Source organism: Bactrocera neohumeralis, chromosome 6 (assembly GCF_024586455.1).
Source record: "Bactrocera neohumeralis isolate Rockhampton chromosome 6, APGP_CSIRO_Bneo_wtdbg2-racon-allhic-juicebox.fasta_v2, whole genome shotgun sequence".
Lineage (NCBI taxonomy): Eukaryota > Metazoa > Arthropoda > Insecta > Diptera > Tephritidae > Bactrocera > Bactrocera neohumeralis.
Window position 1 is genome coordinate 45898889 of NC_065923.1, and position 27668 is coordinate 45926556.

Here is a 27668-nt window from a genome sequence, read left to right on the forward strand (position 1 = left end):
ACCTAGCTTCGTTGCAACCGTAATTAAAGTTTTTTCTAAAATTTTATAAACAGTATCGGACAAAACATTTGTTTTAACGGATATCTAATCCCCGTTATACCATGTTCAGACCGACACTTAATCACACGATTTCGGCTGTTGAATGGATTATCCCACTAATCTTAAAAATTTATCAAGATTTCGCCATACAAAAATGACAGTTCCAAATCACTTCATTGAAATGATTTGAAACTGATCCACAATAAATCTCTCTGTGTGACTCTGATTTTGCGCAATCTACTTGTCAGCACTTTAAATCTGTTACATTATCACAGCTGATTTAGACACTACAAAGGGAAAAAAATGTAAACAAACAAATTTTTTTTAAAGCAAAGAATCTAATTTCATCTGAAAATCGACTTAACAAATGAAAAATGCATCCATTATTTCTATTATGTGGAAAATATTTAAAAAAAAGACGGCTTTTATTTGAAAATACTATATGACAATCTTTTCTTTTGATAAATATTAAGCGATGTGAATTCTTGAATGACAATAACAGCTATTTTTTGATCTTTCTAACGGCAGTGAGAACACTGTTGGGTTATAAAATGCTTAAATGTAATCTAATCTTTAAAATTTTCGGTCTGAACATGGTATTAGAATGATAAGGATTATCTAGTTTGTCGTCGACGTCATCTACCGGGAGGCCCAAGAAACGTGCATTTTCGACGAGGTCGGACCAAAACGAAACGAGTGTGTGATGAGGGTTTGGTGGGGCATGCAAAGAGGTGGCCAGTGTCATGCGGAGACTCGCTGCACGCAGGACATACTACATATGTATGTTAGATATGTCGGAAGTCTATTCTGGATAAGTAGGAGTTTAACAGCGAAGTCCTCGCTTTTTTCCCGTTCAATTCCAATTTTTGCTTTGAATTAGTTTTTGGATGTTTGGTCGAATTGCGTGGAAAACTGTTCATTTGTAAGAAGTGATGTCATATGTTAAGGGAAATGCCCCTTAAGTAGGTCATCCATCAGGACAACGAAATAAAGTGGATGTAATGGAGCGACCCCCACAATCCCCACACCTTAACCCCATGGAAAATAAATGGGAAATTGTAAAAAAAAAATTTATCGAAGTAATGTGACAAATGCTGATCAGTTTTTCCAACGAGGGAATATACCCCAAACCTAAGTGGATAACCTTACAGCATCAATGTCGCGCCGATTTCAATAATAGTAATGGCCACAAAATACTAAGTTTTTCTTTCATTTTATTAAAAATAATTTTTTTGTCTTTGAGTCGCCATTGTTTTGTCGTATTGAATATAGATTTTGTATCGTGTTTTTATTTATGTTCTATTACACAAAAAAACTGTGAAATTGTAATAAATTAAAAGAAAAATATGAGCACGGCTGAACTTTGTTAAAGAATATTTAGAAAAGGACGTCAAAATTTAAAAAATAGTACGTTGGAGCGATGAAACTACAAAATTTTAAAGTTGGGAGTGTTTAAAAGCAATAACACTTAAAGCATTTCTCTTAAATTTTCTTAAATTCCGCAGAAGCGACTTACTATGCTATTTCTACAAACATAAGACCAAAATATGCATTTAGAAACTTAATAATTGTTTTAAAAAGAACTATTGAAAAAATATTTTCATTTTTTTGTACATAAGTTTCTTATTCCTCAATGTATGCTATGCTAATGAAAGAATGAAATTTTGTTTTGTGTTTATATTAATAATAAGCGTCGTTTTATTCTTACTCAAAGTATGCTATTTCTCTGTCCAAAACTATACATTTTAGGAAAATTTTTAAAGCAAAATTATACCATTTAAAAATATGTACATATATATAATATCTTTAATTATACTATATATTGCTCTCACCATAAGCTTTATTTGTCACTCGGTATAACTCATTCACATTCAACATAATAACAGTTCGTATACATAAATGGCAAACGCGCCTGCTTTACTAACCGCACCACACCCATCTTCGCAAATAAGATTATTACTTATTTCTACACACGGTTGGTAATAGCGCTTGCCTTGATAAACTATAAGTTCGCTTAGCTGCCAGTTCGTCTATCATATTTGTAACAATAAGCTTTTTATAAGTCTATATGCGTGTATTAAATACCAACATATGTATACACAAATGAATTTCTTTTCTTTGTTATTCAACCCCATAATTTTATGCAAAGTCGCACTTTGTTACTTTCAACTTTTGATTTCCGTTTCTCATCATATGAATTTTTCACGTATGACAGAACCACAACAAACGCATCAAAACGTAGCAAATAAGTAGCCAGGCATAAAAAACGACTAAGAAATTCAACGTGTACTTATGTACACATGTATGTATGTATGTAGTGTGCCATATATGCAACTATGTATATCGTCTTTAGACTTTTAATGCCGACAAGCTATAGCTTAGGTTTTTGCACGCTCCGTCAAGCTTTTTGCCATCGCTGTATATACATACATTTGCCTGTGTAAATTCATAAATATGTATCCTACATATGTTCCATGTTGTTTTTTTTTTTTTTTGTTGAGCTTCCTGTCTCATCGCCCTAGTTGCCGTCTTATTGGCTGGCAGCATTACCTGTTTTCTTATCTGTACACATTTCTTGGTCCCCAGTGCAGAATAAAATATATTCATGTGTATGTATGTACATATGCAAGACTGAACTACAATTTTCTGTACTTTTATTATGCTTTGAAGTCATAACGATAAATAGGTTGGCAAAAACTGCTAAAATTAAATAAATTTATTTTAATATTTAACTACAACAAAGAGCACTGAAGCGATCTACCCAGAATTATTCTTTATTAAATTAAATCTCTTGGAAATTCATACATAGGGGAATTTTTAATAACATTTTTATCACAATTTTCGTATGAAAAAGCATGATTCAAACAAATATTTAATACATTACTGTTTGGTTCTTTGGAATTAAAAACAAAAACATTCCTGAGCAAAACCAAAAATTTCCATATTTTAGAATAAAAAAAATCGAAAGTATACCATATGCAAAAGTAAAAGTAATGTGATTATGCAGAATCAACCATAAATTATGTGGCGAAATAATCATGCGGTATTTGAAAATATACATACATTCATATGAACATATGCATATTATTTCATGCTAATGGAATGAGGTTAGAATATCGGCAAACATTTTAGTGAGTCTTTCCAAAAACTTATTGATATAGAGAAATTAGAGCTTCTGTAGAAATAAAATGGACTGTACTTCCAATTAGGTCATCCCTAAGATTTGCTTCAAAATTTGAACAAATCACTCAAGTTAAAAAAAAATCCATCTGTGTTATTTGGCGGAAATTTTATTATTTAAAATTTTTAATAGTAAAAAATTTATTTTGACAAAATTTAGCGAAAATTTCTGTAATTATTGCGATATTATAATTGTAATTTTCCATTTAGCAGTCAAAAATGTATGCTATCTTATGCCAATAAATATTTATTTCAAAGGTAATTTGCAACGCAAATATTTATATTTATTACCTACATACATTTTATATATGTATGTACATACATAAATATTCTTATCCTATCGTATTCCGCCCGCCAGCACGTTTCCCGGCGTTTAAAGTGTTATATTGTATTATTTTTTAGTGCTCTGGCTCTTTTTCATTTTGCTATCGTGTTTAATCTTGTACGTCCTACAACCAAAATGTAGACGTCTTATCGCAATAGTAACTAATTTTAACTCGTTGCCTCTACGACATACATACATACATGCATACTTACATGTAATACATTAAAATAAATCTTAGGATAATAGGAAAACTTGATTAATTTAAAAACGTCAAAATACCCTGGCTGAAATCATATGAGTCACTTTGATTTTTACAAACTTGCGCAAAGATATTGAAGAAAAAAAAAATAATGCCGTTCAATACAATAATGTTGACACGATTAGTCATGCGGGCAGCCAATTGTGGACATCAAGCCAATAGTGTACACAGGCAACACACATTTGTAAACATTCAATGCTGACGGAGCAGGAGGCAAATTTGGTCAGTAGCGCAATGGAGCGACTACAAAGTAGATTTGAACTTATTTATTTTTTTATTTTATTTATTGTCACGTTGCTGTTGTCAAGTATTGTATGACGAATTTATTGCGTCCCCAACCGACGCATCTCCTGCTCGATTTCAACGCATTCACGCCTTCAAGTGCTCTTAAACTTACAAGTCATGGTTATGTGTCTCATATGACCGCAAAAAAGGGCTTAACCGTCAACGGTGTACCAGCTTAGTCGCGTTCATTTACTGGATCATAATTTCAATGTTTTCAGTGTTTTTCTATGCTTTTCTAAGATTGTACTTTTTTTTGTTTTGTCTGCAGTACGCATTTGGTCAAATGTTTAGAAAAAAAAAAACAAAAACCACGCATATCACGCCGGAATCTGCCTTGTAGATTTAACAAATAAAATTATAGGCATTACGTGATTTTTTATTTTATTTATTGTCACGTTGCTGTTGTCAAGTATTAAAATATGACGAATTTAAATCGCATTCACGTTCCTTCAAGTGCTCTTAAACTTACAAGTCATGGTTATGTGTCTCATATGACCGCAAAAAAGGGCTTAACCGTCAACGGTGTACCAGCTTAGTCGCGTTCATATCAAATCGACCACAGGAGAGCAGACCACACAGCCGCGGTTGAGGTGTCTTTGTTGGCAACAACACTAATTGTGGGCAACACAGTTGTTTGCAGTTGTAAGTTTGCGGCTTGTTATCTAGCGCGTCATAATACCCAAGCAAGATTTCAACACATGCAGACGCAAGTGCGTGCGTCAAACCACCCAACTATTAGAGTTTGATATGAAATGACTTGTTGACGCTTGTCATTGTTGCTGCTATGATCATAATTTCAATGTTTTCAGTGTTTTTCTATGCTTTTCTAAGATTGTACTTTTTTTTGTTTTGTCTGCAGTACGCATTTAGCGTAACTTTAAACAGTAACGATAAAAAATTACATCAAATGTTTAAGAAAAAAAAAAAACAAAAACCACATCAAATATATATACTGTAAATGTTTTTACTTATTGCTAGCCTTAGCATGCACAGAAGCAAGCGTAAAGTGGTAAAAGCTCAATTTACTCTAAAAGGTAATTAATTAAAAGCTCAAAACAAGCAGCAGCCACCAGAAGCAACTATTTTAATTGCGGCCACTGTCCTTTATAATTTCATTGTGGTTTTGTCTGACCAGTTGAATCGTTGCTTCAAACTTGTCATCAGCACTAGCTTGGTTGTTTTTATTGTAGCACACCAAATTGGTAATGGCAATCGGCATATATTTAATTTTATTGTTGGCTACTTACTGTTTGAAGCGAAGAATTTTGGATGTTGTTACTGCTGTAGTTTTGTTATTGTAATTTTAGAGGTTGGTTGCACAAAAAACTGACGATAAAAATAAACTTTACCAATTATCTGATATTTCTTTCAATGTATTTATGAACTTTTACGGCTCGGTTCATCTTATCGGGAAAACGACCAATTGATTAAGGTCAATCTGGTTATGCAATATTACATTTCAAAATGTTAATGTCTTACTCAAACAGTAGGTTCAGTTCTATAGGGTGATTCATTTCGAGGTTCCTTAATTTTTTAAAGAAATAACACATAAACTTCAAATTTAATGGGAAATGTTTATTATCATTCGAAAGAACATTCTTTGGCATTTATTTTTTTTAATATTATCTCATCCAAATGTTGACCGCGGCTACGTCTCAGATGGTCTCTCCTTTGAGTCCAATTTTCGATGACTCGTTCGAGTATTTCGACCGGTAACTGCCGAATGGCACGCGTGATGTTTTCTCGTTTTGATCCAAGGCCTTAATCGAAGCGGGACTGTCCACCTAGACTTAAACTTTACGTACCCCGACAGAAAAAAGTCCAACGGTGTGATATCGTACGATCTTATTGTCAAATCGACCGGCCCAAAACGTGAAATTATCTGCTCGCTGAAGTGTTCTTTCAATAAATTCATTGATTGATACGATGCGTAGGAAGTGGCGCCGCCTCGTTGAAAGAAAATGTGACCTAAATCAGGAGCTTCAATTCCAGGCATCAAGAAGACGGTTATCGTGGCGCGATAATGGTCGCCATTGACGATTGCGTTCTTACCGGCATAATTTTTGAAGAAATATGGACAGATGATTCCACCGGCCCACAAACCACACCAAACCAATAATGAATGCTGGGTCTCTTTACTATGTAGTCTTACTCTGCTTATAGAACGGTCATCAATTTATTGAAATGTATGTATATACATTGGCCCGACAACTTTCGTCAACTTTTATGAAAGCCTTAAAAGTCCTAATTGCTGAAATTATTTTCGATACCCAGACCCCTTAACAGCCGAAAGTGGTCGTTTTATTTTATTTAAAACGAAGTTGCGCAAATGAAGTTTATACATACATATGTATGTGTTTTTTTTAATATATTTGTTTACATATTTTTTTCGTTCTACTTAACAATTGTATCCAACCAAAACTTGCACTACAGATTTCTAAGAAGGGCCGGTGTTTTCGTCGTGCATATCGTTTTGTATCTTTCTGTATACCATAAGTTATTTTTTCCGCACCATGGTTTGTATATTTTCATTTGAACTGAACCTACACTTATTAGCTAAATAGTGTGCCATACCATTTTGCAATGTTGTTATATATAAGTACATACATATGTAGATGTATTTCTCTTTGTGTTTGGATCCTCGTATTTGTGTTGTTGTGCTTTTAATTACATCTTTCTCCATCAGCGACTAGATACACTAATATTGGTGAACTCCAGGCGTTTGGCCAGTCAGCCAGTGCGTCGTCTTAATTGCTCCACGACGCCACCGCAACTTGCATGAACATAATACTCTTCAGCTGTTGTTTTTTCCAGCGATGACGACGTCTAACAAATTCACATTAGTAAAATAAAACAAAGAACTCTACACGCAACACACACGCGCAGCAACAATGTGTCTAAACAATATTTTGTTATACACGTACATATGTAATTAACGCAAGCGTAGAATTGTTTTGAAAAAAAAAGCTTCTCTCAAACCATTAGAACGACACAACTCAAAGAAAAACAAGGTATAACTTCAATTGCTGGAAGAAGTGTAGAAAATTACTTGAATTGTGTAAAGTAGCTACAAAAACTAAGATGTTGTTATACAACTTATCACAAAAAGTACAAGCATATTAACAACAACAAACAAGACCGTCGACTAAAAGATACAAGTAAAACAAGAGAAAACGCAAGCTCGTCTTCATAGAAATAAACTAAGCTGGAGACAAGTCAAGCTAAGTTGGCGAGTCGGCTTGTCTACACTTCAGTCGTCGTGCACGAACATTGACTCTGACTTTGAGTTTTCTACTATTCCTTGCTGAAGTTACAATATTAACAAAAAAAGTTACATAAAATAAAGAAATACAATGCAGAAAACCTAGAATTTTACACGAATCATTTGCTCGTAATGTCGACTGTTGCCTGATAGTATGTTGGCTTAAACACGCAGTTGCTCATCATCATTATCGACAGCGTCATAATTGCACTCATCAGCACTACAATTACGCATTCGTAACTACTTGCGTACATATGTATGTGTGTATATGTATGTATGTAGGTATATATTGTACATATACAGTTGTGTTCATAAAAATAGTAGTACAACGCCTTCTTATATTTAAATATCCTTTCTAACATATTTTTTGGCAGAATGAACTTTTCAAATTACAAAAACAAAAATTTCCGTTACATTTGCTTCCACTGCCTTTTCTATGACGAATTTTTATATTTTTTGAAAAAACAAGCTGTTCATTAAAATAGTAGTGATTGTCGATAAGGGTCGATAAATGAAAAAATGATTAGATTTTTATTTAATTGATTTACGAATTCTCTAATGAAATTTTTTTGTAATCCCAACGCTCTTTCATTTTTAGTGGGCAGAGGAAGAAGTTGTTTTATTGGCAAGCGATAATTGGTAATAAAGCTAAGGAAACAATAAATTGATAATAAACATACAGCGAATCAAAATTATAGTGGAATACAGCTCCACAATGATATGCAGTGTTGTAAAATACAATGATAAAACAGAGGATCATGAGTTAAAATGGACAAAAATCCATAATATAGCACAGCCATATTATACGATATTTAAAATCAATTGCTGACGATTTTCAAAAATTATTTAAAAAAAATGGAAAATTTTCGCTTACTGTTACAAATCGTAGGAGGCTATTTGAGAAAAATTTGAAGATAAGAAGTTCCCCGAAAGTAATTCTTTTGTGGCTGGAAGAATAAAGTTCGCAAAAGAATATTTCAATTGGTCATCCACAAAACGACGGAATGTGAGGTGGACCAATGAAAGCAAAATTGCTTCTTTTGGGTGGAACAGGGTCCAAAAATACGCTACCAAAACTTTTAAACATGGTGGTCTGAGCATCACGGTATGGACTGGCTTTTTGTACCATGGTTTTGGCCCTACATATTTGATATATAGCATAATGAACCGAATAGGGTATGTAAACCTGTTGAAGGATGTCTTGAGCGATGAAACTAGCTAAGGAGTGGTTTGCAAAGAGAGAATGGATAGACGTAATGTCCTGGCTAGCGCAGGCACTGAACCTGAATTTAATCCAAAATTTTTGGGAAAATGTTAACAGCAAATCCATCAAATAGAATACAACTTTGGCTAGAGGTCAAGGAGGCATGGGTTCAAATCCTTATGAAACGACTTAACATCCAAATATTAGAGAACCCACCGGCACTACTATTACCATGAACACAGCTGTACATATAGTATGTGTTTAAAAAAATACAATAAATGCGAATGCGATATATTTATACATACATACATATATATTTGTTTGTAAGCATACTCGGTGCCACATGAGTATCATAATCGTAAGCCGTGTTCTGATGCCTGCTTATTGCTGCGGCTTGGCGGCACTATTCTATTTCACGCCTGACCCCATGGGGTTCAACTCAGCCCCAGTTTAGAGCTTGCACGCATTATTCGCTGCAGCTCTGTAGCTGACCTTAAAATTAGAATTGACTTTTAATACGCACACAAGCAGCGAACACATAAAATATAGTCCACACATAGGTATGTACATATGTAATATCTACACACTATACATACATACATATGTACATATACCCATAGCTTAGTAAAGCTAGAATAAACTAGTGCGGTGTGTGCTACCTCTACCTCGGCTCCACTGTAATTGAGACCACTTTCAATTTGGCCCCCATTAGTTGTTGCTGCGCCGCCAGGGTGTGTATATTTCATAACTATATATGTACATATGTATGTATGTATATAGAAGTAAGTGATCCTTTGACATTTACGTGCTTACCGCTCATAAATGTATCTAACTAGATTAAACACACTAACAACTATAATATGCTCTGTTGATAACAAGTAAGCTCACAGCGTTTATGGGTTGTTTAGAAAGTACGGAAAACTTATACTATAAACGAAACTATTTTTTTATGAAATTTGCGCAGTTTTAGTTTATAAAAGTGGTGATGTTATAGGGTAGAGTAGGACGATGTTATAAGTCAAATAGAATTCTTTAAAATTCCTTTAAGAATGTAAACATTCTCTAACTTAGCATAATCAAAGCAAGAAAATATTGATTTTCAAAATCCCTTCCAAAAAAATCGGTTTTTCCGACAAATTCTCATTTCAAAGTCTCTTGAAAAATAGAAGCTTTTGCCGAAAATCTTTTTCTTCATTAATTACCAGAGAACTTTATTTAAGAAAAGTGTAAAGAAATATCAAAATGATCGGTTCATACCATTTCGATAACCTTTGCAATCATATCTTCGAAAAAAGTTGAATAAATTTCAAGTTTTCAGAAAGCATACTTAAATTTGAAATTTTAAACTTTTTTCTTATTTGAAATTCGTATTTTAGTTAAACATTTTTTAAGGTATTCAAATGTACTAGCTGATTAAAATACGATATCTGTAATCCACAATAACTCAACAAGCTCTGTCTAAAAAGATACTATAGATACATATGTTTTTTAGCATTTGACGATATTATAAACTTTTCTGGTCATACATGAAGTGTTTTATGTGCCTGTGTAGTTATATTTTTTATCGCTTGCGTAAAATAGGCCTCCGGCAATGTTTATCTGGTATTTTTCATTGTTTACACCAACTGTCTATCTGTTGGCTCTAAGTTAATTTACGCACAGTGGTCTTTTGTTTTTGCTGTTTGCAAATATTTTATCACTTTCTCTTGAATTTCAAAACTTAATCTTAGTAATGCAGCAAATTTCGTAGATAATGTTTGTATAGTTGATGGCTTTTGTTTTGTCTGAAAATTAGCTTGTCTAAAGAAAAATTAAGAAAGCAAAAGAAAATTTGACATTTCATGATTTGTGAGCACGCAAATATCACCACGTTGCTCCATATGCTAGAGGTTAATAGCATATAATAATGTGAAATTTCTTCAGACACAGACTTTCTACTAATGCAAAACTGTTTTTTTTTTTTTAATAAAATTGAAATCTTGATTTAAATCCTTATTGCCTCTGAGAAAAATAAAACAAAAGAAAATCTATTTTATGTAAACTGCTTACCGTTATTATTGATTTAATTTATGAAACATCAAAAAAATATCAAAACTTAAAAGTAAACTAAGCTTAAGAAGTCAGTTACGACTGCTCGAAAAATCAACGGAAGATCAAAATGAATTTTTATACATATCTACTTTTATATTATGTGTATATAAATATATTTACATACATATATACATACATAGGTTGAATGCTCGCCCTGGGTAACAGCAAACTAAAACGGAAACACGCATAACTTTTGAATTGCAAAGGCAGATGGAAATTTGCCGGTGTTGCGCAATATCTTCTTGCTGCTGAAGCTGTCATTGGTGTAGCTGCTGTTCGTTTTCTATTGATGTTATTGTTGTATTATTTTCATGTGACCAAAGCTACATCCTGGTGCTTCGGCTTCGGTTGCCGTATGCGCATGCACACATTGAATCGTTTTACGCGAACGTGTTCTTTTACTCCTCCTTCTTCCGCTGAATCTTCACTTTACAGCTTTGTCGGTCGCTGAAGTTCTATTATTCAGTTCATTTTTGCAAGCTGATAGTTTTCTTTTACGTACGCAGTTGAGTTGGGCAGCCCACCATGGTGACGCAAAAAAGAAGTGCTGCATCATCAGCATCCCCTGTTCCTGGAAATCAAACTCATCCACACATACTTACATATGTATGTATGTATACAATTAGATACAGTCATGAAAATGAAGATCTTCAGCCAAGAGCCATGCGTCCATACATCCATATGTAGGCATCAGTATGTAAAGGGTTGCTTGAGAGCTGGTATTAATAAATTACTTAGGGAATTTCTTGTATTAATATGTGCAAAATATGATAATTACTATTATTGCTACTTAGAACATACTCGCATACTTTCTCAGACAAAATCTTTAATATTCTATCGCTGAATTCCTAAGTAGTTATACGTCATAAGTTAAAATAACTTATATTTTATAGTAATTGCTCGCCAAAAAAGGCTTCCCACACATCTTAAAAGCATTAACGAATAATCTAATACGAGTATAAATCGATTATAAGTTTCTTTTTTTATTAGCTTTTATATTCAGACTTATCTTAAAATTCGCGTGAACACCATTCGCCATGGAAAAATTCTCAAATTTGAATTTTTCTTGTCGTGAACGTCACATGGGAAAAAACTCCCATATTCGAAAATTTTCCCTAATCATTAATGCATTTTTTTTCACGCGAATCCATGAAATTTGTTCATAAAATTGGTAGTTGTGAACAACTATCAATAAAATTTATTAACTATTTACTTGATTGTAAAAACTTTTTATATGAACTAAAGCCTATAACAAAACACAATTGATGTTTTTGGTCAGTAGAAAGTTCGAAGGTCCTGATAAAAGAAAAGGTTTAAAAGGAAGCAACGAGAAAGTGCATGTATTTTGATTGAAGTTACATGATTCTTCCAAGAGCAAGGCCACCATCGAAATCGATTTCAGAATGAATAAACTTGCTACCCAATGTGGGACCATTTAAGTTCTTTTAAATACATTATTCCTTCAAATATATCAATACTTCCGAATATACATATCTGCATAATTTATTTAAAATATTATATATATGTACATATGTACGATTAATAATTAAAAATAAAAACACGCGTTTAAACTAAAACAGTCGCATAATTAGCTTTATAAGTTTACAAATTTTTTTTTAATGTCACAAAATCAAAACAAAGCCATATGTGATAGCTTGTCGAAGTTCACAATAGCGTAATTGAAAGGAATTCATTTATTTACGCCTAGTTTACAATAAGATTGTTTGTTTATTTTTATTTCGTAAAGAAATGCAAAATAATTGGTTGTACAAAAAGAGCGCTCCCTTTTATTAATGTTTTAATTAAAAAGCTTTTCAAGGAACTAATTTTGAACAAGTTATTTATAAATATTTCATATAAATCAATTTTAATATATCAAAGTAATGTTTTTTTTTCTCTATTTTCTCATTCCTGTCTCTCAATATACTATATGACCAATAGATCAGTCGCACACAATATTTCTATATTTTTGAATATCGTAGCTTTTCTATCCTACTGCTCCGCTATGTTTAGTGTTTTGATTAAACATTTTTTAATGATGATGAGAAAAAACAAAAAAGTCAGAAACCATTAGAAATTTTATTTAAGTGACCCTCAAATATAATTTAATTAAGGTAATAATATTACCGAATTTTTACAAAAGAAATTGGGTGCCACTTGAACATCTTGCTGCACCCAAGCTATAATAGCCTTCGCAAATACAGAGGCAAGAACGATGGGAATGTTCAGTTCGTATGGCAGCTATATGCTATAGTGATCATTAAACATTTCTTTGGTGATTGAATTCGACTCAACTAAATAAGCCCATAATTTACAGATATATTTTATAGGGTCTCCAACGTTTCCGTCTGGGTGTTACAAACTTCATAACAAACTTAATATACCCCGTTCAGGGTATGAAAAGTTCATTCATTGTTGGACTTATTAAGGATAAATTTTGCTCATCGCTTAATATAATTTAGTGTAATTCAGAATCAGTGGTAAACCGCAGAACCATAATTTTATAATAATTTCCAATACCATTACTCATCATAGTTATGTAAAGGTACCTTGACTGCTGGAAAATCGATGACTTATTTGCATGAAACATATGTCTGTATGTCTAATTGCCTTCTACCATTATTTATTCTATCTTAATCATGCCTTGGACATTTGATGAAATAAGTCTGCTGTTTTAAATTATGGCTCATTCTTTGCGAACAAGCAACTTACTGGTCGTTGGTCCAAAGAAAAATTGGTTATAAACAGTTTTTTTTCTCGCTTTGCTACAAATCAAACTGTACACATCACACATTGCCATCGGTCGGCTGCGTTGCAGGTCAATCGTTACGCTGCCGTTGAATGAGAATAAGCACTGTGCTTCATGATCTTCATCATCTCTTAGCATGTGTGCTAGCACATGTGTTTTTTTATGTATAAATATAAACGTATGTATTTAGTGGTATTGGTTGGTTGTTGGTCCGGCTTCTTTTCCTGCCTGCCTGCAGGTAAACCATCCATACATTCTACTTTACTAACTGCACCGGTTGATACACCAGCATTATTGCTATTGTAGTGTTGCTTCTTTTTCATTTTGCTTCTACAGATCCATACATACATACATACATATGTGTTATGTGTGCATTTGTGTGTGCGTGTGTACGTGTATGAACCAAGTTCAATTTCCGGTCTTATTGCTGCGGCTGCATCGGTACAATACACTTTACGCTAAAGTCATAAAACGGGCATGGCGTTGACGTTGCTGTTGCTGTTTCTGTTGGTGCTGCCGTTGCCGTTGCGACTGCCGTTGATGATGATGCAGCTAATGAAGCTGCTTTGGATACATATGTATGTATATACTCGTTTTAACTGCACTTTGTACAAGTGTGCTGGCCCACGCCTATTACAACACATCGTTTCAGACGACTTGTACGAGTATATTAAACCTGTACCTAGTACATCCGCACACAATAATTCACACATACAATCGTAGAGATTGCTTGCATCCATACCCTGCTGGAAAATTGTGTCTCTTTCTTCACAAAGAACCAACGAATTATACGCATTAATGTCCAAGAAGGTGACAATCTGTGTACCGTTTGACATTATTTTTAGATAATACAGTAGCAGAGGGTATAATGTATGACACTAATACCTTTTTTATGCATTCCTTCATAATTCAAATTGTATTTTACTAAATCGCTCTTGATTTTTTTCATTTCTTCTTATTAATAATTTTTATATACTACATCTTGTATTTGGGATCGCTCGATGTCCAATTGAAAATTATTATTATTAGCTATTTTTGAACTGGTTACGAATTGGCTTACGTTTTCCTTTCAAATATATCAGAGGTACGAACACATGAATACTATACATACAAATATTAATATACTAGTACATGCGCATATGTAGTACATATCATATAGTAAATAGTGATAGTAACACGTTCTGTTATACATCTAGCCCGCATCGATCGCTTTATAGTACGCATACAACTGTTTTCTTCGCTTTGATTTTCTAAGTCCGATGTTTCTTTGGTTTATTGCAGCTGCAGTTTACTCAGTTGATTTATTTCCCATCTTTCACTCATCAATTATAGTTTCCTAGCAGCATTCTAACCATAGTAAGTAGTATATTATCTATGCTGCAAATTCAAAGCTACACTATTACCCTTTGAAATGGTAGTTTGCATCTGACAGGCAATATTAATTCTTGTTTGGTAAAGAATGATCCAGGTGTATTAAAAATTATTCACCATAATATTTACACATTGCATTTCAAAGTCACCTTTGGCAGCTTTGAAACTGTTTCGAGACACCTTGCTTAGTGAAAAAACGTTTATGAATGTTCGACTTGCACCTTAATTATACCCTGAACAAGGTATATTTTCCACAAAGTTTTTAACACCCAGAAAGACCCTATAAAGTATATATAAACATGATCGGCGTGGCGAGTTGAGTCGATTCAGACATGTCTGTCTGTATAAACGTGAACTTAGTCCCTCAGTTTTTGAGTTATTGATGTGAAATTTTTTCCATGTCTTTTTCTCTTTATTTTGCACTAACCCATCAAAATCAATTAATTGTATGAAAAACTTTTTAAGATATCTTCACGAATTTTTCGCACAGTCTAATGCAATACTCAAATCTCCGAACATATTTTTAAGATTGGATTACTATAGCATATAGCTGTCATTCAAACCGACCAATCAAAATCAAGATAAATTTCTTTTTAAGCTGATAAAAATCTGCAATACCTTCGAGTTTACTGAAAAAATTATCACGAGGCTGCAAACTACCACAGGTACCATCCAACTCGGCTTGATACTGATGGCATAAAACCGGGTGCGCTGTGTCATATCAGTCTATTGAGATACTTTATTAACTTTCTTAACTTAATTGATTCCAAATATAAGTATCCATATTTTGTAGTAGACCTTTGTTTCATATCTCTCTCCACGACACAGTGACCTATATTAGAATATAATGAGCTATATATAATATTTTTAACCTTGCATTGCAACTGACTTTGTACTAGAATGTTTTATTCACTTAACTCATTTAATGCCATTTTAATTCTACTATCAAAATTAATCACTTAAGGCTCGAAAATAAAATTACTAGCTAAAAGAGCTCCATTAAAAAAGTATTGTGTGTCAAAAACTGCCCAACTTGGTTGCATAGCAATTATAAGCAAATTATTCGTCGAGTCACTTGGTGCTCGCTACTTATTTAATACAAAGAAGTTTATAAACCGTAAAAAAAAAACAAATATTCGTACAATTTCGTTTGTGTTACTCGTATAACCTTCAGAGGCGTCCAAATGAAGCGACTTGATTAACTTGGCGATTTGTTGTTTTTGCTGGATAAAAAAAAATTATTTGAAGGAGACACATACCACTCACATGTTTGGAATGCTATTGAAAAAGGCAAAAAATAAACAGTTATATATAACAAACATTTCAATGTATATTATATTTACGATGCCATGTAACAGGCGGACGCACTGGGTGGAAAAGAAAAAATAGCAAATGCGAAAGTGTCATTTGAGCAGCTGGTAAGGTAATAGTTTCCTTTTCGCATTAATCAAAACTATTTCTGCCGTTATTGCCACTGCTGTAAGCTGCTGCTTGTATTGCTTCTAACTACTACCATATATTGCTGTTGTTGTGATTTCATTTTACTTTTTTGTATTTTTTGCTGAGACACCATATTTGGCGACAAGCTGTCATTGCGAAATGCAAAGTGAATTGTGAATAGAATTTTTTACGAAAGTCATAAAAGCACTCGTGTTACATAAACTCGCGCGCGAATTGCGGCACCACTGAGCGTCATTTCATAATGTGTAACTTATTATATTCTATTGCTCATACGAATAGAGTTTAAGGTTTGTAAATTTGCAATATTTACATTTCATCATCAAGAAAAGCAAAATTAAACGTTAAATACAATTCATACTTTTTACAAGTATTTAATGCAAATATAAATTATTAAGTTTCAGCTTCATAAATTGCAAATAAAAAGTTAGTTACAGAAACTGCAGTGAGGTCACAAAGGATGACTACTCCTCATGAACCTAGTAACTGAACTCCATCTGGTATCGCAAAAGACCAAAACTGGTCTATGCGTGGCTCATTGACCGACCAGATTAACCTAACCGATAACTCATCCCCTAGTGAAAAAGCCTTTTTTCATCATAACAATAAATATAAAATAACAGGTTTACCAACTGTTTAATTTATAACGAATCTCAACCACCAGAGCTGTTGATCCACACCAGAATACTGCACGAATTGTATTCGGGTAATGGAATATGGCATGTGTTCGAACTAAACAACCAATTGTCTATTTTTTTTAATGCTATGAACCCTTATTATAGTAGGTAGAACTATAAAAAATTGAAGAAACTGCAGTAAGGGCAAAGACTGGCTAAGCTATAATCGACAGTCTACCTCCTAACGACCGCGATTGTTATTAGAGCCGCAACAAAACTCAAATTAGCAATTACAAAGAAACTATATTTTATATAGCCACAAGTATGCAGCACCTATATGGTTTTTATTGTTTTTATTTTATTTTATTATTTTTTTTTTTGAAGAAATGAAATATTCAAATTTCAAAGAAAAATGCTTTATGATTTGAAATATAATTTCTGCCATTTATGAAGTTGTTAGGAGCATTAAATTTTGACACGTAAACCGCCATTCACAGTGGACCCATCAACACCTTCACCGACTCCTTTCCGTGATTCCTTACCCTAGTTCAGAATACCCAATTATACTTCCCCGAGAGAATATTTTCAGCGACAATTTAATCGGTTTAGCCGTTCTTATAGTTATATAAAAAATTAAGAAACTGTAACAAAAACAATAACTTTCTTTTATATACATACATACATATATAGCATTTGGTAAAATAAATATTTATTAGTAAATGAATCATAATCATTATGAGCATCTAAACAATCCAATAAGAATTTTATTTCAATACTATCAATAGAAATTTCCAAGCAGTTCCAAATTTCTACATTTCGATATTATAGTTCTCTGTTTTACTTTCTCATATAGATAATATTGAGCAGGCTTGTAGCTAGTTTAGTTAATCTAACCTAAATAAAATGCTCTCGAACAAAATCGATTAAAAGTAAAGTGGCGTGGTCGTTGTCGTTGTCGTTGTCGAACAAAATTGTGTTAAATCCTGATCGATCGCGCACGTTTTTGTTGAACATTAGTCTCCGATTCTTAAACTATAAATTGTTAAACTACTTCATTAAAATTTTTATTTTATATATGAATCATGTTGCGTATAATTTATGAAAGCAATGAATACAAGTAGCTATTATCAAACTTTTACGTGTATAATGAATACTGAGGCGGTTCGCTATGAAACTATTTATTTAACGCGCACACACTTGTGGTGCCTGCCACCAACTAAATTATATGAAGATTTTACACGCACATTATTTACATTTCTACATACATATGTATGTACCGTGCGCTACCGGGATTCGCTACCGTCTGTGCGCTTCATAAGTAAATATAACTATTATTCATATTTCTATTTTATTTTCCGTATAACCAATATTTACTTTTGTTTCGCTGCTTTTTTTTATTTTTTTTATACACAACGTATACAGCAACATATCGCACATAAATACATAATATGTACATGAACATATGTGATGTGTACCCAATGATAATGAAAATTTAAATGAAAAATGCAAATTTGCAAAAACAAAATTATTGATTCAGCATTCGTGTAGCGAACTTCGCTAGAAATGCGGCAATCGTAAGCTTAAAATTTTATTCATTTATCGTACGCCATATGTGCCTTTAACTAGGTGTGTGTACTCCTTTGTCGGAATTTTTATTGAGCGTGTATCCGTTTTTTACAAACCGACCGGTAATGAAAGATAAGCAATAAATTATGTGTTTACAAATTAATTTTTACTCGGTTTATTTAGTCCTTTTCTTTTGACTATTAATCTCATTATACTGACACTATGAAGGAGATTTTCGTGGAATTTATTTTATTTTATAATACAAATTGTTTAAAAATAGTATAAAACGTGATAAAATGAATTGTCGTTTCAACATCCTTTCAATCAATCAATAATTCCATTCTTTTCTGCTTATTTTTATATTTTCCGCTCTTTTCTGAAGTTTTTAATTTGCACGATTTCCTCTTTGATAACACAATTTCGCTTAGTCATTTTGTAATAAAATCGTCATTGTATATCATTTACTTAAATTGTATGTTGGTATGGCTATGTGTATAATTACGTTAGTACAGCAATTTATATTTGTCTGCATTAGATATATAAAAGTTTTTATGATTATTAGCGGTCGTGAAAATTTTCATTCACAAATATTTTAAATTAAATTGTCGTGTATAATATTGAGTTGCAATTCATTTGCGGCATTGATGTCATTCAGTATTTTATAAGAAAAAACTTCGACTATACTCAAGCTATAATACCCTTCACAGGTGCGACGAATGAAATTGGAAAGTAAAAGACATGTGCAAAATTTCAGATCTATGTACATATATCTTAAAAACTGTGGGACTTGTTCGCGCATACATATGTATGTATACAGACGATTTAGCTCATCACGCTTATAGTTTGTATAATTTATAGGATATCTTCGGCTAAAACATTGACAGACGGCAGGTTAACTAGTTCTGTTTTAGATTTTTAAAAAATTGGTCGGCTAACAACCGCAATATTTATCTTCTATCCAAAGTATTATAAAAATGACAATCAATCAGCTGTTTACAAGAGTTTCAAACTCGCAAATTTGCATCTGATTAAGTGCGCAGTTAATCTGGATTAACGCTGCCGTCTATCAAGTCTATAAGCGGTATCTGCGCCCATAAAGAAGAAGAAACATTAATGGCAATAATATTATTATTAATGTTCAGGGCATTAATATTAAAAAATATTGATGGATAATTTTCATTTTATTTTATGGACACATTTGATAAGGCGAAAATACTTATCTCATTTAGTATATTTGAATTTGTGCTGATTAAAAATATTGTTAGCAAAGTGGCTTGAAGGCGGGACTTCCACCCGGAAACACGTTCATAAAATAAACTGATTAAAGGATAAGATATTTGATACAATGTTTTGCTAAATATTATAAAACACTACAAATTTATTGAAGTCAGTGAATTGCTTGCGGCAGCTACTTATCTTTCTTTTTTACACTCCCTAAACTGAGTGTGCGTTGTGAAAACAGCTGTGACAACAATTCTGCTTTGCTTTCAAATATATGTATATTTACATATACAATATATGTATGTATAGTACATCAATCTACTAATATATTTATATACAAATGTACATACATATATATTCATAAGTTCCTATCAACGTATGCATACAACATTCCTTTGGTGGCATTCACTAATCGCAGTCTAAATGATAAGATTACTCTTGCGCTCACACTAAGCACATACTTAGCATATCTTTTCTATTTTATTTTGCTCGTTTCCCTTGTATTTGCAGTTCATTCATTTGTTGATTTGCTATTTGCACTTCATTTCCGCTTAGTTGCTATTTTTTCATTCACTATCCTAGACGTGGTTGTTGCAGTTTTTGTTTTTCTTATCTACTGCCCGGCTTTACGGTGCTTTAGGCGATTCGATATCATAAGTATTCGCTCGTCCCACAAACGAATGAACGAATGCCCGCATATTTGTGTTTATATACACAAATATACATATGCATGTGTATACTGTTACGTTAGCGCTTATTGACTGTTTTCGTAATAGCTCTTGTTGATATTCTGGCAATTTTCTTGAATGGCGGGCGACATGGGCGTTCAATTCTCCTCACACTCTTAGCGCTGAGTGTGCGTTGCGCGAGTGGAATGTCACGTCAAAATAAAGTAATTGCCTCTGTTAACGCAACACCTACAAATGTCTGTACGTATCTCCGTTCGATGGGTGAAGTTCACTTCATTCATGTATACTGCTTATTCTTATCAATGAGTTTTGTTGGCAGCGTTTGCCAAACTTTCTGTTTCTGGAAAATGCAAATGTTTTTAAATGAAAAGCGCTGGGAACTTGAAAATTTATTTTTATTTAAATAATTTGTACATTAGTATATTTTTTTATATAGCAGAGTATACTCGAATAGTATTTAAATAAAAAACCTTCATAAACACATACACACATATGTATGTAAGTTTTAATGGAAGGAAGTGCGAAATGCCAGTGTGATTATTACATACAAAGAATACTTCAGAATGGTAGTCAGCAGATTTGGTTCCCTTTCACTGCGTCGTCTCCGACGTAAAATTAATGACACTTCCGCTCAGGTATTACGTTGAACGCCACGCGCTGCTAAACCAGCGACACATACATATGTACAATGTTAAAATACATACAATAAATAAATCTGTATATACTTCCATACTGGATACATATTCTTATGTACCACAGCTCGGTTGTTCTTCGACCTTTGCTACGATATTCAGTTTGTATGCACACATGTTTGTATATACATATGTACATATGTTGTATTTCGCAAAATTCTTATACGCAGCGTTTGTACTCATTCCCTTTTGCCTTGTCGTCCGATGAATGACTTTGACTTTCCGCTGAAACAACATCGGCACAATGCCTTTATATGCGTGTGATGTGCCAATACCGGCATCTCCATCGTCAACGCCATGAATGGCAGGAAGTCACGTTTTCGCTTCCTCTGCTTGCGGCATTTTCATATGTTTTTCTTTCAGTAGGTTTATTTTTTCAACATTCGCTTGCCTTGTCACATTGATATTTCATAAATTATATACACATATACATATGTACATATAGGATATGGGTATGCGTGCACGATATGTATCTAGCATAATGTGCTTACGTATTGCCTTTGAGGGTTGGCCCGGCAATAACTTGCGCCTTTGCCGCCATCACTAGTTTTGGGCACTTGGCCAAAAAGTTAGGCATGCCACTACCATTTTCATTCATTCATTCATTCATTGATTTCTCTACAAGTTCGTGTTTAATATTTATTAAACATTTAATGAGTTATACGCTTGGCAGGCCGGCAGGCACGTCAAGGTCGTAAGGCGTGGTGGAATTCGATTTCATTGGGCTTTGATGACATAGCCTGGCGGGTGTGAGTAAGTGGCCAGATTCTAGTAAATACACTGCTTTGTGTGTACTAATTCAGGGGCGCGTTGTTAGCACATGAATGTTTATGTATATTTTGCTTGAAAATTATTCGAAATCACTTTGCTAAAAAGAAAAGCTAACATGTGACGTGCATAATTTGAACAACGAAACATTTTCGTATTCATATATACTATATGTTTATAATTTAGTTATTATAAAAGACATTTTTATCAACACATGTACAAATATACATACATATGTACATATGGAATGGTCTATGCATTGGATCATCTAAAAAACTTGATTCTTCATCGATTTTTTCAAGAGAAATTTACAAATTTATTTATTTTTGTGTTTCCTTTGAATGATAAACAGATCATCTACGCATTTTAATAGGATTTAATTCGGAAGTGGGGGGAAAACAACAGTCGATTTGCACTTTTGTATTTAAAATATATCATTATTTCTCTGATACAATATCAAATACTAAATAATTTATATATTTCATCTTTGCAGGAGAAGCTAAGAACCTGAGCAGTCGCAATGCGGCGAACACCAGTTGCAGCACACAAGGCGTACGCGATGTATACTGCACAATCGCACTTGATCAGGAAGAAATCTGTCGCACGCCCACCATCGAACGCACATTGGCGCCGTTTTTTGGCGAGGAGTATCAGTTTAAAATACCACGACGCTTCCGTTATCTCTCCATATATGTGTGGGATCGTGATCGACATATGAAACAAGACAAACCAATTGGCAAAATAGCGATTAAACGCGAAGAACTGCATATGTACAATCACAAGGATAATTGGTTTGCATTGCGACCGGTCGATTCGGATTCCGAGGTGCAGGGTATGGCTCATATTGAGGTGCAATATGAAGAGGTGCAACCGCCAGTACATGAGCAACGTATAAATCTAATACGACCCAGCGAATATGATCGCAGTGACATCATCGAAGATATTAGCCATCATCATCACCAGCATCAAGCGCATCTGAATGATTACAAAGAGAATAGTGAACTGAGTAATATACAACGTGGTTCCCTAAAATCACGTGGTCTATTCGGCACGCATAACGAACACAGCACGAATTGGAAGAATGTGATGGCAATACGACATGCACGTGTTGCGGTCCGTTGCTTGGAATGCGTTGATTTGGCTAAAAAGAATGGCACTTGTGATCCGTATGTTATATTTACTGCGACTTATACGAACAAACGACAAGTGACGAGACGCACAAAAGTGCGTGAGAAAACCGTTAATCCGGAATTCGATGAGACGGTGTACTTTGATCTCTGTATAGATGCTGATAATTCGACAACCAAGTCGATTTCCTCACATCATGATGCCAGTACAACGAACTCCAATAAGGGTTATACAATTTATCCGCTCGGCGGTGCTGATCTCTGTGAGATTTCCGTTGCTTTGTGGCACAATTCCGCAGGCATGGCCGATAAAGTGTTCCTCGGTGAAGTGAAAATACCCATTTCAAGTAAGCAACAACAAATCGTCGCCCAACAATCAGCGTGGTATTTTTTACAACCACGCTCAGCAAGTGCAACGAATCGTTCGTTATCGTCCACACCGCGTTCATGCGCTACCCCACCTGGTACACGACTCAGTTGTGACAGCACGATCGGTACGTTACGCCTCAAATTACTTTACACTGCTGATCATGTCTTCCCGCTGGCAACCTATGATGACCTAATGAACCTGCTGTTGGAGTCGGTCGACCAACGACCTATCACTGTGTCCGCCGTCTCTATACTAGGTGAACTAGTGTCGTGTAAGACGGATATGGCGCAACCATTGGTCCGACTCTTTACACACACCGGTCGCATTGCATCGATTATCAAAGCTTTGGCTGACTATGAAATTTCCAACCTTACTGATCCTACGACGATTTTTCGCGGTAATACGCTTGTTTCGAAGATGATGGACGAAGCTATGCGACTATCTGGCCTGCCTTATCTACATCAGACGCTGCGTCCGGTGCTCGCGCAAATACTGGCGGAGAAGAAACCCTGCGAAATAGATCCATCCAAAGTTAAGGATCGTTCAGCAGTCGATACAAATTTAAATCACCTACAAGTTTATGTTGAACGTGTATTTGATGCAATTACGAAAAGTGCGGAGCGCTGTCCGAAGGTGCTCTGTCAGATATTTCACGATCTGCGCGAATGTGCTGGCCGACATTTCCCACGTAATCATGAAGTGCGATACTCAGTGGTATCCGGTTTCATATTTTTACGTTTCTTTGCACCAGCCATACTGGGTCCAAAGTTGTTCGATTTAACGTCAGAACCACTTGTGAGTACTTATAAATTGGCATTTAGCTCTTTATTTATTCGTAAATTATTTATACTCTTTTGCGTTCAGGATCACCAAACGAACCGTACGTTAACACTCATTTCGAAAACGATACAATCACTTGGGAATTTGGTGAGCTCACGTTCTTCACAGCAGCCAAACAAGGAAGAGTACACCGGTCAGCTGTATAAGCGTTTCTACACGGAGAAGCATGTGACGGCAGTTAAGCACTTCTTGGAGGTGATTTCCACACCAGGCGAGGATTGTCGACTGCAAGGAGATGCAGCCAATGTATTGTTGCCAGTTGTGTGCCCTGCAGATGGTACACTCGAACCAGTATTACTTAAAGAGGGGTAAGTTTCATATTTTTTGAAAAACAATAAATGAATTTAAAGCTTATGGTCTACTGCTGGCATTTTCTAATATATACATATATACGGTTTCGCTTTGTTCTTTTATCTTCGGGAAAATATAAACACATTTGCACTACCACCACCATTTCAACGCAATCAACGCTAAATCCTTGCTAACATCTAATATAAATTCATGTGAAATGCATTTCCAACGTAACTAAAAAATTTACTAACATAGCGATGGGTAAGGATTATTCAAAATACTTGCACGAATCATTAGAGTTGGTCCATAGTTTTTAGTTTCGCAATTTTTTCACTTTTTGTATACTATAACCATTTTTATTTCGTTGCTCTAAAGCTTATATTATCTTTTTATATTTGCATTCAATTTCTTTCCTAAAATAAAGTTAATTTTGACCAGTAAATTAAAAAAAATTAAAAAAAAAACGTTTTAAAATATTTATTCAATAATTCTTCAACTATATTACAGCTTAATGAGTTTATCGTTGATTCTTCAATATTTTTAAGTTTAATTTTAAATTTTCATGACAGTGACAGGTCACTTTTTATCATTTTTTCTCGCATTATCCGTTTTTACCAATTCATATTAATTGTGCAGTTGGTTTTTAGAGGCATCCAAATATTTTGTTCATTTAAAATATAAGTTTGTTTTAATAATTATTTGAGCCTAGTACTTTCGTTGGCCGCTTTTCATTATCTCGGCTTTTATTAGTTTATATCAAGTTTTCTTTTTGCGTTTTTACTCTTATCTATCTATCTATATAATACACCGCACATATGTATGTATGCAAATACGCACCTAAATGCAAATTTTATCACTAACATTATGTTCACGTACACTCTTGCACATGCAGGATGATGACGAAATATCCACAGGGCCGTAAACGTTTCGGTCGTAGGCGTTTCAAGCAGCGTTACTTTCGTCTAACCACAAAAACCCTCAGCTATGCCAAATCAAAGGGCAAACAACCCATCTGTGATATACCATTGTCGGAGATTGAGCGCGTCGAGCAGCTGAATGAGAAGAGTTTTAAAATGCAAAACTGTTTTAAGGTGAGTAGCACACTGCGTACGTTTACATGTATCGACGGTTATATGTATATTCATACCTATGAAACAAAAAGCACAATAAATTAATAAACACCACTAGAATGACAGTTGGCACATAACAAGCCGATTTTGAATACACCGAATTGAAAACACATAATGCCCACATATTATTGATGTCACATATATGTATGTGGACATGCTGCTATGCTGTAATTACGCGTAATTGCAAAACCATTTATAGTTCACAATGTCACAACGCCATTGCTGTTCGGCTTCGATGTTTGCCACTCAGTATTGTCAACGCCAACTTATTGCATTTCGCAAATTCCAAGTCACACTCGAAAGTGTCTTGTGCAAAACCACTTCGGTGTTCAATTTTTTGCTCAATTGTGGGCGCCATATCGACACTTTTATATACATACATACATATATATGTTTACTAGTTGTATTGTTTGGCCCAACATTGGCGGCTGACTTCTTTTACAATTACCCAGACGAGCATAGGCGGTATTGCCTATTTTGCCGTTAATTGGCATTTCGTATTATGGTATGTATTAAATAATTAAAAAATATGCGGCAACGTTTAGCTTGGGGAACTTAATGGGTGTGACTTGTCTCTATTATGAAATAAATCACAAATATAGTATAAAAAATACTAAGTGCAGATTTGCATTTACAAGCCTGCAAAGAGAGGTAACAAATGAAAACCCACAGACCAAATATTTTCTTCGATATTTGCATTTGAATGGGAATAGTGTGGAAGTGGTTCTCACCCTGCACAATACAATTGCTACTTTAGAAATCTAAAATGCGCGGAAATCAAAATTTCCCTTTTCCTTTTTTATAAGGTTTATAATACGCTTTACACTTTCTGCATATTTATAGACCTATGGAAATGTACAATTATGCAGCAATGCGTACGCTGCAATAAAAATAAAAATTTCCACGCAAAATTGTTTGCGCAAACTCGCATTTTCTTTAAATACCCACGATTTCACCTATTTTTAACGCTCGAGCACTGCCGCCCCATCCATTCATTTAGCAAGTTTTTACTTTTCTTCGAATGAAATGAAGATTTACATAAATTCTTTGCTGTAATTAAAAATGTGCATTGTTTCGCGTGTTTCCCACACATTTGTTATCTTTCTTGTGTGGCAAGCGCACATAATTTCTGTGCCGTTTAGACATACCTAGATAATGTATATATAGGTATAAATATATATGTATATATATGCATACATGAGCATCAATATAAAGTACAAATAAGAGAAAAAATGTATTATTAACATAATTGCAACGCCCACAGAAAAGTAGCTCACCACTTCAGCACACACAAACACACCTATGGACGCTCACATTTATAGACATACAAAATATATACATATGACCGTAAATGTTATCTATTTCAACTTGGTCTTCTGCAAGACTCTACGCCAGAAGACTCCGCCGGCACACTGAATACCCATATTCATAGTGAAATCATTGCTTGGTAACGGGCGTTAGTTTTGAAGGCGAATTATGTTGCACATTGTGTTATTGTGTTAATCAGTAGTGTGTAAAGTATACAATTTGTATATATGGACAATGCACTTTTAATCATATCTTGGTACACTTGGATAGAATTGTTTTTGCAATAGTTATTGCAACAATAAAAAAGCGCAACATAATGTGCATCGCGTTTCACACGAAACAAATTCAATGGTGTTTTTACAGTTTACATCGCTATTGTAGAGAAGTTGTAAAAAATATAATAATAGTACGCTCAAGTTGTTTGCTAGAGCATACGATAGTTATATGCCTTCTCGTGTGTTTTTCCCCAATGCCCTCATGTTAGTTGTCATCATGTACATAAGTATTTCCATACTTGCCACACGCTGGCTTCCGCGCCTTTAACACTTTCCCTATACAACTTTCGTTGAATAATTTGTATATATTTATGTACATTTGCTTAGTGGAGACTAAAAGTACAAATAAAAAGAAAATTACTAGAAAACAAACAAAATTAATTGTTTCTTAAGATCTGAAAGTTTGCTGTCGTTCTAACGAAAAAATCAAATTATTTTAAAATATCTATACAACAATTATCAAATATATATAATTTTTATGTTGAACAAATATGAAATATTTAAAAATGTTTGATAACTCCATCTAGTTTTAGTTAAAACCTTACCTTAGA

General features: G+C 34.0%; 1 protein-coding gene across 1 annotated transcript in view; it reads left to right on the forward strand.

Annotated features, from left to right (window-relative positions):
- LOC126761158 (GTPase-activating protein) overlaps nucleotides 1–27668 on the forward strand; it is a 36097-nt gene that overhangs the window by 3480 nt on the left and 4949 nt on the right. The window contains exons 3-5 of the mRNA XM_050477114.1: nucleotides 22270–24068; nucleotides 24138–24421; nucleotides 25297–25495. Coding sequence (XP_050333071.1) covers nucleotides 22270–24068; nucleotides 24138–24421; nucleotides 25297–25495 — 2282 coding nt within the window. The remainder of the gene's footprint in view (nucleotides 1–22269; nucleotides 24069–24137; nucleotides 24422–25296; nucleotides 25496–27668) is intronic.